The sequence below is a fragment of the Physella acuta genome, unplaced genomic scaffold, assembly GCF_028476545.2.
Source record: "Physella acuta isolate Inbredline_101_S28 unplaced genomic scaffold, ASM2847654v3 ptg001425l, whole genome shotgun sequence".
NCBI classification, from domain to species: Eukaryota; Metazoa; Mollusca; class Gastropoda; family Physidae; genus Physella; species Physella acuta.
In genome coordinates this window covers 121,713-137,826 of record NW_026732940.1, presented here as the reverse complement: position 1 = coordinate 137,826, position 16,114 = coordinate 121,713, and the positions used below count along the sequence as shown (strand labels likewise).

The following is a 16,114-nucleotide window of genomic DNA, read 5'->3' as shown; positions in this document are numbered from 1 at the left end:
CCAAAAAGTAATGAAAAATTGAACATTTCTGACAAACATTCCCCCTCCCCCACTGTGAAGTCATTACATATACTAAAAATAGATGCCGGGAATACAAGTTCAAAGGTTAACATACAAATAAAACATCTGATAAAGTTCAGCACCTAAAAATTTAAGTCTGTAAGCAAAGTATATCAGATGTCCCTAACATTTATTGGATGACTGCACTAATAAAAAAATATCCAAGAAACTAGGCTGGTCAACAACCTAGAAACAGCTCAAAAAACTTAGACACCAAGGTAAAAAAAAAATCACACATGGAATATAAAACAACATGAAACAGTGCTAATGTAGGCAAAGGGCCATGCCTGTCAACAAGCTACAATACACAGAAAATGTAAAGCACTGCTGGATCTTACCAAGATAGTCTAGCTGGTTAAGGGTCATATCCCAAATATGGTTCTTCTTGCCTGGAATGTTAAAGGTTACTTTTAGTTCCATTCTACAACTCAACTTTTTTTTAAAAAATTGGCCGTTTCTTAAAACAGATTTTTTTCAAAACCTTGCTGGGTTAAACAAAGTTTAGTATGGCCTACACGTAACTGCTGAAAAACTATCAAGTCCTCATTATGACCTTTTAAGTTAAAGTATTTGTATCAGAAAACAAATTGCAGTTGGTTCCCAAAAATGTAATTAGAGAAAGACACTCAGAGACAACATAAACAAATTGAAAATGACTAAAAATGAAAGTAGAGAAGAAAAATCTCCTCAATAAAAACAAAAATGAAATGACTGACTTGATTGAACCAAAGAGAAACAACTCAGACTAGCAACATAAAAACCAAAACAGAATGCAGACTAGCAGTATTAAAAACAAAATGGTTCAGAAAAAAATTGCATTGCCTGGGTCAAGTTAAAAATACACACTAGTAACTTAAAAGAAAGAAAAAAATATACCAATTTATAAAACAAAAATCAATTTATTTTTTTTAAAAGTTGAATATTTAAGTTGTATGGCTTACACAAATACTAATGATACATACAATAATAAAATAGTTACAGGAAAACTAAGTAGAAATCTGCTTTATATCACACATGAGATAACAGAAAAATAAAACCTGGTAGTAAATATAAAGCATTGTTTCTTGTTGTTGAGCTCCAAAAAACAAGCAAAGCTTACTGGAAAATAAAAAACACTAAAAACCAAGTCTTAAGAAGCATGGGTACTGAAAGATAAGGTCTAGAAAAAACAAAGGGAGTGTTGGATATGTTATACCTATACAGTTCTGGGCTGGTATCACTCCTTTGATGCAATCAGAAGAAACAAAGTAGTGTCAGTTGAAGGGTTTTATCATAGATTAATTACAACACTGTTACATCGCAACTGAGATTTATAGAAGGACATTACATGACAGCCATAATATATGACAGCAGCGCACTCGTATAGGAAATCAATAAATGTAATGAAGAGAGAACTCCAGCCGCGCTAGCCTCAAGTTTCATCTGACTGTCTGTTAGACGTCATTCTCAGGTCAAGCAGTACTTATCCACATCCATAATCCACACTTCTACCATTTTAACTTCATCCTGTTCAATCCACCACCATCACAATACACAGTTCCACCAACCTACTCTACCTTTTCACTAAAAATGAGCTCACCAAGAGCCTGGTTAGTTTTCTTAGCATCACCAACAACTACGGTGTTGTCAGTCTTTAAAGTTTTACCTTATTCATTCTGTTACCTAATTAAACTGGTGTTTACACTTGAGATTTTGTTCTTTATAACATACCAAGTACAATTTTAATTGTTTACAAACTAAGCAAATAATGCATCTTAAAATGCTCAATGTAATTTCTAGGCTTTGACATATAAAGTAAACCTTTGAATAAAATGTTTATAGCTATGTTCTGTGATGGTATATTTTCCAGAGCTCTCACTTCCAATTTCTGCCTCATGTCTAATCAAACCATCTGTCACTCCGTTAAATTATGCAACAATCAATTAAAAAATACAATAAACTTACGTAAAAGATACAAATATATTTGACTGAATTTGATTTTAAATAATGTGTGAACTAATCAAATATAGATCATTAAACTAAAACATTCTGATCTTATTCTCCTAGGTATAATTCCCAAAACTGCTACATTGAAGTTTACACTGAGCTCCAGTTTTACAAATATCTGGGGTTTCCCCAGGGTACTAAACCTGAGGTCAATCTAAAGCTTAGGCTTCAGACAAGAAGAACTACATTGTATAGGAATTAGTTGTACAATTTAAAAAATATTATCACTGCAGTACTTGTTACATATAAATATAAAGTTAAGCATCAAATAGGCTACAGAAGAAGAAACTAAATTCTAAGGAGTAGAAGAGTAAATATTTTTTTTCTTGTCAAGTAAAATGATGGGCGCAATACATTATAGGATACACTTTTTGCAATGTTTTGACATTTATTTACAGTATTACCAGTATAACAATAGAACACACTGCCTTAATAATACCAGTTAGTAGGAAAATTATACAGATCAGTTTTAGCTTGGATAAAAGCTCAAATAAGGCAAAATTAGTGAAAACAGCACTTTCAAGTTATGCCCCACTCAATTTTCATGAAACTTTACATACAAGTAGAACAAACGTAGCTCATTTACATTTTTAAAGAAATTACACATCCAATTATCCACACAGAGTTAGAAAAAACCCCTGGCCAGTTAAAGTTGAGATAGCAAATGGCTACACACCTGTTCCATTGATTGGTGGGAGTTTGTTGTTGATGGAGCCATCTGAGCTCTGGTAGCTGATCATGTCACGTTTCTTCACCCCCTCTGGTGGCGTCTCATCTGTCATAATAACAGCTGGTCTGTCCTGTAGTGTTGTCGTACCCATGTTGTTGGTCTAAGTAGAATGAAAAAAAAAAAACTATGAACAAAAAAAAAAACAACAAATCATAGATTCTACATGAAGAGAAAAAAAAAGATTTAATCTGCTTAAAAATTCCGTTCATGTTAAAAATATATTTTCTTAATTCCAGCATAAAAAGACAACTGAATTTTATGCTTACATGATATATTTAATTAATTAGCTTTTCTGGGATAAATAACTTCTATGTTTTAGGAAAAAAAGTACAACATCAAAAAACACAAGCAGAAAAGCAAAAGCTCAAACTTTTGTGTGGGAGACAGTTTGGTGTTTAGAAAAAAAACAATAAAATAAATAGAATAATCAAAGTGTGGACATTTGCCAGGAGTATAAACACATTTTATAGGTACAGCAAACCATCAAACTTTAGGTTTAAACCTAACCCAATGGTGCCTTTACTGATAGATGTACGCCTCAACAAGTAACCTGAACTAATCCCTCCCCAAATTGTCAGAGTAGACTATATTCTAAAAGTAAAGCATGCAACTTAGCCTGACTAATTTTCAACAGTCAGCATACAACTAGACTAGCTATAATGCTCAAATCATTACTAACCTTAAAAAAAAAACTACTGTGAGAAATACACAAAATAATACCAAAATTCTAATCAACCAATTTTTACCATTTATTAAAAAAATCAAACTAGAGGGCAGGCACAAAATTGGCAAGTCTAGCATAAAAAAAAATAAAATATGCTTTGTTCAAGCCATTTTCTATCATAATAAGTGTAATGAAAACACAACCCCTATCAAGAAACTTGCAAATCCTTTGCAAAACTCATACAAAAGGTTTGGTTAAAACATGACTCAAAGGTTTTTCTACACGAAGCACACAAAAAAACTTTTAAAAATGCAAAGGGTGTCATCCATATATCACATCCACAAAATATAATTTATTTTTGAGTGTGAGAAAAAAAACTCATAACAATTACGATTTTCTGTAAATGTACGCAGCATTGTAAAAAGTCATTAGACAACAGCAGGTTCATCATATTTCCTTTATAGTCCAAGTAGCCCACTAATTGTAAAAATAGAGGCCTAGATGCTGTGATTTAATTATCCAAACAACTGTTTTAAAAGCACAGCTGTTTGAATTTTTTGTGTGCTGGCTAAATGTTCTGCTTTGTTGTAGCATCAACATATATTTTTTTTCGATGTCACATTTAACGTGAATATCCACTTGGACACCCCCCCCCCCTCGCCAAGTTGACTATGCAAGCCCCCTATCCCCCACATGGGGATGTCATAAATGGATGACAACTCAAGGGTACAGGGGAGTGCAGTAAGGGAAGGATATTTTAGGGGTATCAAAAAAATTTCAAATCTCCTGTTTTAAAGACATGAAATCTTGCCAACGTGGATACAAGTATTTCATGGAAACAAGGTGTACACTTTGTAGTAAAAACAAAAGGTCGACTACATGAGGTGGCTGGCAGAATATCATGCATGGCAACATGGCTAAGCTGGGCACTGATATTGAGCCCGCAGGAACCTACTTTCTGTGTAGTGATATGGGTGGACCCATAGTACTCGTGGTGAGCATTTACTGCATTACCATCTTTCTCAGAGGGACTTACATGTGACATGGGCTCTGGCTCAGGAATCACATAACCTCTTCTGTCTAATAAACTGTCAGAGACAAGATAAACACAAGAAACATTAATACAAGAAACATTCGTAAATAGAAATTAACATATATGTTTTTATTATACATTAAATATCTAATATATATAACTTATAGTATATAAATAAATAAATTATATATATATATATATATATATATATATATATATATATATATATATATACACACATACACACAATACAATCATAGATAACTGTTACAAATCCATCTGTTCTGATGATATTTTAAAACATTTAAATTTTTATCAATACTGTAGTAATTACCTGGGTGGGTTTGGGCCACATAAAACTCCCATACAATTTTTAAAGAGAGAACCTTTGCTGAAAGGGTTGAAGTTATCCTGACCTCTTTTGGCTGTAAAAGTTCCTTTGATCTAGGAAAAAAAAAGCAAAATTCATTTGGTAATTAAATTTTTTTATATAAATAAATCTGAAAAAAATTACATAAAAAATAATAATCATAAAATAGTAAAAAAAAAAAGAAAATGTAAGATAAGCAAAATAATCACATAGCATTAAAACACTTAACAGCAACCAAATAATTCCCTATATTTTATTCATTATTAAAAAAAAATACTATAACAGCTCCTAAAATCCAATGGCATTAAAATTCTTACATAGCAGGCAGTACGCCCTATCAAACCTAGATGTGGGCTGAAGAAAATAGTTTTAAAAAATCATTAGCGTTGAGCAGTATAAGCTTAAAGAACCCATCACACTTTTTTGTTACTTTCATTTTAAAATGTGCCATTCTCCTGTGATGTTTTCTGTTACGTTTTTAAATCTTTGCTTACATCTTTACTTAGAACATTTAATAATTCCCAATAACTGATTTACTCAGCTTGCTCACATCTTCAGTTCTAGTGAGTTTTATTTCTACACTCTCATGACAGCCACCCATACATTCATACCACTCTACACTGTCATGTGACTATGCTAGCACCTGTGTAAACTAGAAGTAAGCCTTCTCACATCTTTGTTAGCAAAAGACAGCCATACATTCATACCACTCTACCCTATGAGATGTGACTAGCCATACATTCATACCACTCTACCCCGTGAAATGTGACTATTCTAGCACCTATGTAAAGTAGAAGTAAGCCTTCTCACATCTTTGTTAGCAAAAGACAGCCATACATTCATACCACTCTACCCTATGAGATGTGACTAGCCATACATTCATACCACTCTACCCCGTGAAATGTGACTATTCTAGCACCTATGTAAAGTAGAAGTAAGCCTTCTCACATCTTTGTTAGCAAAAGACAGCCATACATTCATACCACTCTACCCTATGAGATGTGACTAGCCATACATTCATACCACTCTACCCCGTGAAATGTGACTATTCTAACACCTATGTAAACTACAACTAAGCCTACTCACATCTTTGTAAGTGACAGACAGCTAAACATTCATATGATTCTACCTTGCGAAATGTGATTATAGCCACATATTCATACCACTCTACCCTATGAAATGTGACTAGCCATACATTCATACCACTCTACCCTATGAAATGTGACTAGCCATACATTCATACCACTCTAACCCCGTAAAATGTGACTATTCTAGCACCTATGTAAACTACAACTAAGCCTACTCACATCTTCGTTAGTGGTAAGTTCGGAGGCGGTGAGGTATGAATGGAAACCTGCCAAGCCCACCACAGACCAGATGGAAAAAAAGCAAACAAGAGCCTCTATGACAGTGGATGTTGGTCAAGGAAAGGCCATTGTTCCTTCAATGTAATTATTTCACACAAATAACACACATAATATAGAACATCAAGCAAGCACAAACAGATCTAACAAACAAAGATGAAAAAACTGATTTAAGATGATGACATGCATAAGCTCTACTCTATAATAGACTGTAAGAAAGCTGTTTGACAAACCTTACTTACAAAATTTTATATAGATCTAGTTTAACTTAAATATTCTTTTTTTTTTGTTGCTTTTAAAAAATACATTTAGCTTAAGTCAGAACAAATTTGTTTAGAAGAAATTAGAAGCTTAATTATTTAATTTTAAATTTTCAATTCAATTAACATAATTCCTTTTAAAGTATGGTTAGTACTTATGCAGGTTGATTTAAGAAGAAAGGAATACACCAATGACAAATACATCAATTTTACTGAATAAATAACATGGTTTTCAAAATAAAATTAAAAGAATAGTTTATAATTATATTTTTGTACTTTTATTTTCCCAGTCATGGTCAAATTGCTTTTAATTAGTACTGGTATTTCAACCTAACCCTAGAGCAATCTTTAACAGAAGTACAGACAAGAAAAAAAAAAACATGATGAATATTGTACTGCCATGCCAGGAGCCTTTGAAAAAACTACTCTGATGATGACACCTAAACAATAACTTTAACATGATGAATGACATGAAACGCATGAAAAATACAGCGTCCAGGCTGTGGCTGACGTGCTGGAACAAAGCTGGTGACAGTGACAACAAACAGATGACCTGCACTAGCGGTGGAACCAACAGGCAAGCAAGGTGAGGGTGTACAGGTGATGAAACAATGAGTGCATCAAATCAATGGGAGACTCAAGAGATCAGGCTCAAAAACTGGGGAAAACTCACATCTTCATTTGTGGTCTGTTCAGATGTGGCCAGGTATGTGTGAAAGCCAGCCAGCCCAATTACAGACCAAACAGAGAAAAAGCAGATAATGGCCTCCACTATAGTGCAAACTGTCAAGGAAATGCTGGCTAAATCACAATATAGCAAAAAAAAAAAAAAGAAGGGGAAATCAATCCTGTACAGAGTTCTACAGACATTGTTTTTTTTTTAAATCCTTTGTTGTATAGGCTACTTCGTTTTAAGATTTTAAAACCTTTTTGGTCTTTTTATTTTTAATGCATTTCAATCCAATCACAAAAAAAAAAACCTCTACATTACAGAGGGATAGAAAAATCATCATAAAACTAACCACCATACTCAAAAAAAAAACCTACTTCACTTTTTTAAAATGGTAACCTACAGTTATGAAAACTTAAAAAAAAAATTGCATAACTTCAAACACCCTACTAAAAAAAAGTTCAATAAATGCAAGAGTTACATAAAAACAATGCACTACAACACTGTATCCAAGACAACATCAACAACATTACATACAAATAAAAACTATCTTTTAAAATTAAATAAACGGTAGATTATAAAAACAACTGAATTTAGACAAGCAATGTATATGATGATACAAGACTAAACGTAGGTGAAAATAAACTTAATCAAAGGATATCTAGCTGGAGAATCTTTCATAGCAGTCAAAAAATTGTCATCTTGTGCCCCTGAAAATAAAAGAAACAGAGAACCAGTTTAGACAAGTAGCTCAGAGAACAAGCACTGTTCAATGTCAACAGTAGAAGATAATGGTTTTTATCATCACATTCAAATGTAAATGGTAGCAGTAATGTAATGGACTAAACAAGTTTACTAGAACTAAAGAAACTGTTTTTATTATCATATTCAAATTTAAATGGTAGCAATGAGGCAATGGACTTAACAAGTTTACTAGAACTAAAGAAATTGTTTTAACATCACATTGAAATGTAAATGTAGCAGTAATATAATGGACTAACTAGAAAAAAAGAATTTTTTTTTACCATCACATTGAAATGTAAATGGAAGCAATAATGCAATGGACAAAACAAGTTAACTAGAAGTAGCACTAAAGAAACAAACCAATGGATACAAATAAACAGAAAACAATATTTTAGAGACTCTTTAAATGTAAATCTTTCCAATGATATCATCCACAAAACAAGTTCATTAGAACTAGCGTAATCTAATATCGTAACAATGCATCAGCAAAAAAAATAATTTTATTTGTTATTCAACTTATTCACCACACAATAGATTTCTTCACCAAAAAAATTTCAATCAAATAGTAAAAATAAAAACTTGTCATTGGCTGCTAACCCTTCAGGTATAATGAACCCCACTAAAAGATGAGTTTTTGTATTGATCTCTAGCATAGGAAGCGCAGCCATATTTGATGCTGAACACATCCAGTCATGTCAACAGGGTGATAACTTGCATCTTGTGCTCACTTCCAACTGGAAGGTTTATTAGGTTTTTATGTTGTTGTACAGCACACTATCAGAGCACATCTCTAGCCAACACAGCTATCAAAGCACATCTCTAGCCAACACAGCTATCAGAGCACATCTCTAGCCAACACAGCTATCAGAGCACATCTCTAGCCAACACAGCTATCAGAGCACATCTCTAGCCAACACAGCTATCAGAGCACATCTCTAGCCAACACAGCTATCAGAGCACATCTCTACCACCAGCCAACACAGCTATCAGAGCACATCTCTAGCCAACACAGCTATCAGAGCACATCTCTAACCAACACAGCTATCAGAGCACATCTCTAGCCAACACAGCTATCAGAGCACATCTCTAGCCAACACAGCTACCAGAGCACATCTCTAGCCAACACAGCTATCAGAGCACATCTCTAGCCAACACAGCTATCAGAGCACATCTCTAGCCAACACAGCTATCAGAGCACATCTCTAACCAACACAGCTATCAGAGCACATCTCTAGCCAACACAGCTATCAGAGCACATCTCTAGCCAACACAGCTATCAGAGCACATCTCTAGCCAACACAGCTATCAGAGCACATCTCTAGCCAACACAGCTATCAGAGCACATCTCTAGCCAACACAGCTATCAGAGCACATCTCTAGCCAACACAGCTATCAGAGCACATCTCTAGCCAACACAGCTATCAGAGCACATCTCTACCACCAGCCAACACAGCTATCAGAGCACATCTCTAGCCAACACAGCTATCAGAGCACATCTCTAACCAACACAGCTATCAGAGCACATCTCTAGCCAACACAGCTATCAGAGCACATCTCTAGCCAACACAGCTACCAGAGCACATCTCTAGCCAACACAGCTATCAGAGCACATCTCTAGCCAACACAGCTATCAGAGCACATCTCTAGCCAACACAGCTATCAGAGCACATCTCTAGCCAACACAGCTATCAGAGCACATCTCTAGCCAACACAGCTATCAGAGCACATCTCTACCACCAGCCAACACAGCTATCAGAGCACATCTCTAGCCAACACAGCTATCAGAGCACATCTCTAACCAACACAGCTATCAGAGCACATCTCTAGCCAACACAGCTATCAGAGCACATCTCTAGCCAACACAGCTATCAGAGCACATCTCTAGACAACACAGCTATCAGAGCACATCTCTAGCCAATACAGCTATCAGAGCACATATCTAGCCAATACAGCTATCAGAGCACATCTCTAACCAACACAGCTATCAGAGCACATCTCTAACCAACACAGCTATCAGAGCACATCTCTAACCAACACAGCTATCAGAGCACATCTCTAGACAACACAGCTAGCAGAGCACATCTCTAGCCAACACAGCTATCAGAGCACATCTCTAGCCAACACAGCTATCAGAGCACATCTCTAACCAACACAGCTATCAGAGCACATCTCTAACCAACACAGCTATCAGAGCACATCTCTAGCACCAGCCAACACAGCTATCAGAGCACATCTCTAGCCAACACAGCTATCAGAGCACATCTCTAACCAACACAGCTATCAGAGCACATCTCTAACCAACACAGCTATCAGAGCACATCTCTAGCCAACACAGCTATCAGAGCACATCTCTACCACCAGCCAACACAGCTATCAGAGCACATCTATAGCCAACACAGCTATCAGAGCACATCTCTAGCCAACACAGCTACCAGAGCACATCTCTAGCCAACACAGCTACCAGAGCACATCTCTAGCCAACACAGCTATCAGAGCACATCTATAGCCAACACAGCTACCAGAGCACATCTATAGCCAACACAGCTACCAGAGCACATCTATAGCCAACACAGCTATCAGAGCACATCTATAGCCAACACAGCTACCAGAGCACATCTCTAACCAACACAGCTATCAGAGCACATCTCTAGCACCAGCCAACACAGCTATCAGAGCACATCTCTAGCCAACACAGCTATCAGAGCACATCTCTAACCAACACAGCTATCAGAGCACATCTCTAACCAACACAGCTATCAGAGCACATCTCTAACCAACACAGCTATCAGAGCACATCTATAGCCAACACAGCTATCAGAGCACATCTCTAACCAACACAGCTATCAGAGCACATCTCTAGCACCAGCCAACACAGCTATCAGAGCACATCTCTAGCCAACACAGCTATCAGAGCACATCTCTAACCAACACAGCTATCAGAGCACATCTCTAACCAACACAGCTATCAGAGCACATCTCTAGCCAACACAGCTATCAGAGCACATCTCTACCACCAGCCAACACAGCTATCAGAGCACATCTATAGCCAACACAGCTATCAGAGCACATCTCTAGCCAACACAGCTACCAGAGCACATCTCTAGCCAACACAGCTACCAGAGCACATCTCTAGCCAACACAGCTATCAGAGCACATCTATAGCCAACACAGCTATCAGAGCACATCTATAGCCAACACAGCTACCAGAGCACATCTATAGCCAACACAGCTACCAGAGCACATCTATAGCCAACACAGCTATCAGAGCACATCTATAGCCAACACAGCTACCAGAGCACATCTCTAGCCAACACAGCTATCAGAGCACATCTCTAGCCAACACAGCTATCAGAGCACATCTCTAGCCAACACAGCTATCAGAGCACATCTCTAGCCAACACAGCTACCAGAGCATATATCTAGCCAACACAGCTATCAGAGCACATCTCTAGCCAACACAGCTATCAGAGCACATCTCTAGCCAACACAACTATCAGAGCACATCTCTACCACCAGCCAACACAGCTATCAGAGCACATCTCTAACCAACACAGCTATCAGAGCACATCTCTAGCCAACACAGCTACCAGAGCACATCTCTAGCCAATACAGCTACCAGAGCACATCTCTAGCCAACACAGCTATCAGAGCACATCTCTAGCCAACACAGCTATCAGAGCACATCTCTAGCCAACACAGCTATCAGAGCACATCTCTACCACCAGCCTTCAGAGCACATCTCTAGCCAACACAGCTATCAGAGCACATCTCTAGCCAACACAGCTACCAGAGCACATCTCAAGCGCCAGCCTTCAGAGCATATCTTTGATGACTCAACTATTGAATGCTGGTTGAGTCAGTCTAAGGAGCTCCAGTTTTTATCATGTTGTAACATATTCAAAAGTTTAACTGCCAGTGGTCTTAGAGTTTCTTAAAAAAATTTTTATGTTGCAACATAATCAACAATAGTTTAACTGCCAGTAAGGTTTTCTATGACATATGACTTGTCATGTCTGTAATACAATAGTGTATTCTAGCACTTCACATTCTTATAATACAGGGTTCACAGAATCCTGTAGAGACAAGTTAAAAATTCTGGGCTTAAAGTTATATTTCTAGATACATTTAAGCTGAAGCTACTTATCTAGATTATAATCTCTTAAATAATTAACTAAGGTATATAGCCGCTGTACTCAACCTTCCTTTATATACTTCAGTAGACTTTAAAAAATCAATACAGGCTACCAACTTATGTAATAACACCACACATTTGAAATATTGATAAACTGGACCACGTTTTATAAGGCAATGAATATTAGTTTTAACAACAATATGTCAACAACTTGTTGAGGTGACAAAGCAAAGGTGGAAGGACATACTAACAAAGGGAAGCAGTAAACAACCAACAGGACAGCACATCAACAAAAAGCCTGCTCATTCGGTTATGTCTAAACATTAGGGGAAAAGCCTGGGGCTAACCACGGGGCTTGTTAACTTGGTCCTGCTTATTAAAATAACCCGTGGTAATGAGAGACGAGGGGAGGTAACACCAAGGTAATGGTAGCCAAACACACGAGGCCCAGTACAAAAGTCGATCGATACTTCGTGTCAGTAGGGTTATCCCCCTTGTCCACCCACCCAGCACTCTAGCGTTATCCCCCTTGTCCGCCGATCTAGCACTCCAGCGTTATTACGGACACTCCCGTTTTCTTCCGTTACCATAAAAAAAGTCACTTCTCCCCCTCTAGCATTAGCATGAGTTAAAAACCTACAACACACTGGGCTTGCTCCAGACATATATTACAGCAGCTACACAGAAAACCGATGCTGGTCTGTGGACAGACCGGTAAACAATGAGCAACAATGGCGGCCTGTCGCAGCAACAAGTAGGAACGAGAAAGACCGGCTGGTATAAAACAACATCGGGACGCCTTTGTACGGAACAAAAAACACCACGCAAATATACGCTAATCAAATATAACCCAATCGAATCAATACTTTAATTTTAAACGAAGCTAGCTCTGTCGTAACTAATCCCTCTTTTGGAATTCCGTAGACGGTGCTGGCAGAGAAAGCAGATATCTATCACCCACCTCCCCTTCCACAACTGTCAAAAAACAGATTTCTTTAGGGTTTTATTTTTCTCCACACCACTGCCACCGTACTCATTACACCCAGTCACATATAAAATCTCAACCAATCCATCTAGACTTGTGTAATTCAATCTCTATATCACACAACACGCTAACCCACCCTTTGTTTTCTAGATCTATACATTTATTATTTAAATACAGCTCACGGAAAGCATGCCCCCATCCATCTCCAGATCTAAAACTTGCTACAAACCCCTCTCTCACGACGAGAAAAAAAAACGCCTTTGTCGCTCTAACTAATTAGGCTCAAGAGATTTCAGTCACATCTGGTCATTTCTATTTCAGACTAGAAGTTTCCGTGAAAGACGGTCAGTTCTATTAATGACTTTAGAATTAAAACCTTTCTACTGACAAAACGCCATTCATCATAACGTAAGCTGCTCCAGGTAATAGATATCATAGGCGGTGTTCATGTTGAATGGAAGCGATGAATAAGCGGATTACCGTTTATTTTAACAGGGGCTTGCTAACATTTGGATGTAAAGGTTCTGTCGCTAAGCCCCTGCCACCATTTCATCTTCATCCTTCTAACATTTAACACGAGGGGATTAAACAACAAGTTCAGCATGGTAGACCAACTGTCTCGAATACAAGAAGTCTCCCTTACAATGTTTCTCCAGACTAGACCGCAAACGTTGGCACTTTGTGAAATCTATTAGAACATGCTCAAAATTTTCTGGTACCAACCACATATGGGTAAGACATAGATAAGGGGCTTGTATTATATACATAGCATTTGTTGACATGTTTTTAAGCCTAATGTATTTTTCACGCCATACAGCACTGTATGAGTGTCCGCGGAAGAAAATACAGGGGAAGGCAAAAGTACCAGATAGACACCGTTCTTAACGGAGAGACGTTCATTAGACGAGATTAAACTTTAACCCCCCCCCCCCCCCTCCAAAAAAATCCAACAGGAACAAACATTTTACACGGACAGACAGAAGCCAGATTAGATTTTTTAAAAATCTAATGAGGGAACACGTGATCAGCTTGTGAGGCTCTTTAATAACCAGCCAGAATACTTCAATGAAACAATCGATATCTGCTGTCGTGACGTCATAGGCTGAGATGACGTGGGCAGGAAGCGACAAAAGCTACAGGGAATGGCGTCTCTACTCCTACCTATAAGACACACAAGTAAATAGGGATAAGCCCCGTACGGCCCAAGCGGAAGGGAGGAAATTATAAAATATCCCTTTAGGATGGAATAGGCTCAGCTATTTGGTTGCCTGATGGAGAAGATGCAAAGAATAATATTTTTCTCAATTTGATTAAATTCTAAGTCAAAATTACGTTTTTTTTTAAAAAAAAAAACAACAAAAAAAACAACAACAAAGTGGTACCTCCAATAATGAACTTTATCGGTCTAGACACGCAAAGAAGCTATCGACTGTTAAAATACTTCGTTGGATTTGTGTATTCTACATAAAAGAAAATACTAGAGGTTCGTTCATGCTGAGCCAGCAATGGTAGAGATGCATTCTAAAATAAACCGGGAGTGATCTCCCCTAAACTTTCTCGAATATTCTTATATAACTTGAAATATAGACATGATTTTTAATTACTAAAACTTTAAAAAAATAGAATAGAATCTCATAGAAAAAAGAATTGCTCACCAAGCGAACGCCAAAACAAAATGTGCATAATAGTGCGCAATATTATTAGTACTTTATAAATTTACATGCGTTTTTTGAGAAATCGAAAATAGCGTAAAATAGTACTTCCGGTAAACGGAAATTACTCAAAATTTGACAGAAGGCAGAGAATTAGATCTTTTACTTACATGTGAAATTTCATTTATCTATCTGAAATAGTACTTAAGTTATAGGCTTTTGAAAAACTCAAAGTAGAAAAAGTACCACTTCCGGTTATCGGAAATCGCTCAAAAGTTGATCAGGATCTACGATTTTGATAAAATACTTATATATGAAATTTCATCAACCTAGCTGTAACGGTTCTCAAGTTATCGTGTTTACACACAGACAGACACACAGACATACGGAAAAGATTGCAAAATTATGTTTTTCCGTATCAATGAGGTGTAAAACGTCGAGATTTGTAAATATCTCGATTTTTTTTTTTGCACGATTACAAGACTTTCTCTATACGAGAAAGTAAAAACTACGTTCTCCCCCCCCCCCCCCCCCCCCATATTCTGCTCCTTCGGACATTACTGAGGAAATCTAGTTGACAGGTACTAACCCTAACCAAATGCTAAATACTGCAAACACATTTTGTTCTACGTTAGAGGAATATAAAGCAACGAGCCGGCCCGCGGCATAACATACGCCGCTATTTAGTTGTTTTCTTCTACTTTTCAGTAATTCATAATTTGTGAATTCGACAGTACCAACGCTGACACTGAAAATATTTCTTTAAAACACTATAAGTAGCTCGTTAAAGACCATAACCCCCCCCCCCCCCCCCCCCAACGTTTAAAATCGTTTCAAACTAAATTATCTGCCCCTAATAGCCGTCACTAAACCCGACTCCACGAAGGTAAACAGCGTGAACCACAGCTCACTAAGACCATTTAGGGGTGGGGATGGTAGGGAGCGCGTTTACAGATTGTTTTCTAGCGTCTCCCAGAAGAGAATTATATATACGAGCCGACCCGCGGTGTATCATACGCCGCTATTTAGTTTTTTTTCCTACATTTCAGTAATTCATAATTTGTGAATTCGACTGTATCAATGCTGCCACTGAAAATATTTGCTTTAAAACACACTAAACCCCCATTCCCCCCCCCCCCCCGTGAAAGCAGCCTCCTCTTAGTTACCTCCTCTAAGTTTAAAATAGTTTTAAACTGAATTATCTGCCCCTAATAGCCGTCACCAACTAAACATTTAGCGTGAACTACAACTCACCTGACCACGTGAAGGGGGGGGGGGGCGGTGGTAGCGATAGAGAGGAAAAGAGGGGACTGCAAGGCGCGCGCTTGCAGCTTGTTTTCTAACGGCTCCCAGAAGAGAATTATATATACGAGCCGGCCCGCGGCATAACATACGCCGCTATTTAGTTGTTTCTAATTTTCAATAATTCATAATTTGTGAATTCGACAGTACCAACGCTGACAC

At 37.4% G+C, this 16,114-nt stretch overlaps 1 protein-coding gene across 11 annotated transcripts in view; it reads right to left on the bottom strand.

Annotated features, from left to right (window-relative positions):
* Positions 1 to 16,114, bottom strand: part of LOC131927633 (palmitoyltransferase ZDHHC14) — a 38,033-nt gene that overhangs the window by 5,813 nt on the left and 16,106 nt on the right. For 4 of the 11 annotated variants that reach the window (XM_059283380.1, XM_059283373.1, XM_059283374.1 and 1 more), the window contains exons 6-12: positions 7,799 to 7,847; positions 6,151 to 6,253; positions 4,808 to 4,917; positions 4,396 to 4,528; positions 2,723 to 2,876; positions 1,256 to 1,282; positions 399 to 449 (exon numbers count right to left, since the gene is read on the bottom strand). In XM_059283380.1, coding sequence (XP_059139363.1) covers positions 399 to 449; positions 1,256 to 1,282; positions 2,723 to 2,876; positions 4,396 to 4,528; positions 4,808 to 4,917; positions 6,151 to 6,253; positions 7,799 to 7,847 — 627 coding nt within the window. Of the gene's footprint in view, positions 1 to 398; positions 450 to 1,255; positions 1,283 to 2,722; positions 2,877 to 4,395; positions 4,529 to 4,807; positions 4,918 to 6,150; positions 6,254 to 7,140; positions 7,244 to 7,798; positions 7,848 to 16,114 lie in introns of all 11 variants that reach the window. The other 7 variants (XM_059283381.1, XM_059283376.1, XM_059283372.1 and 4 more) reach the window with 6 other exon arrangements.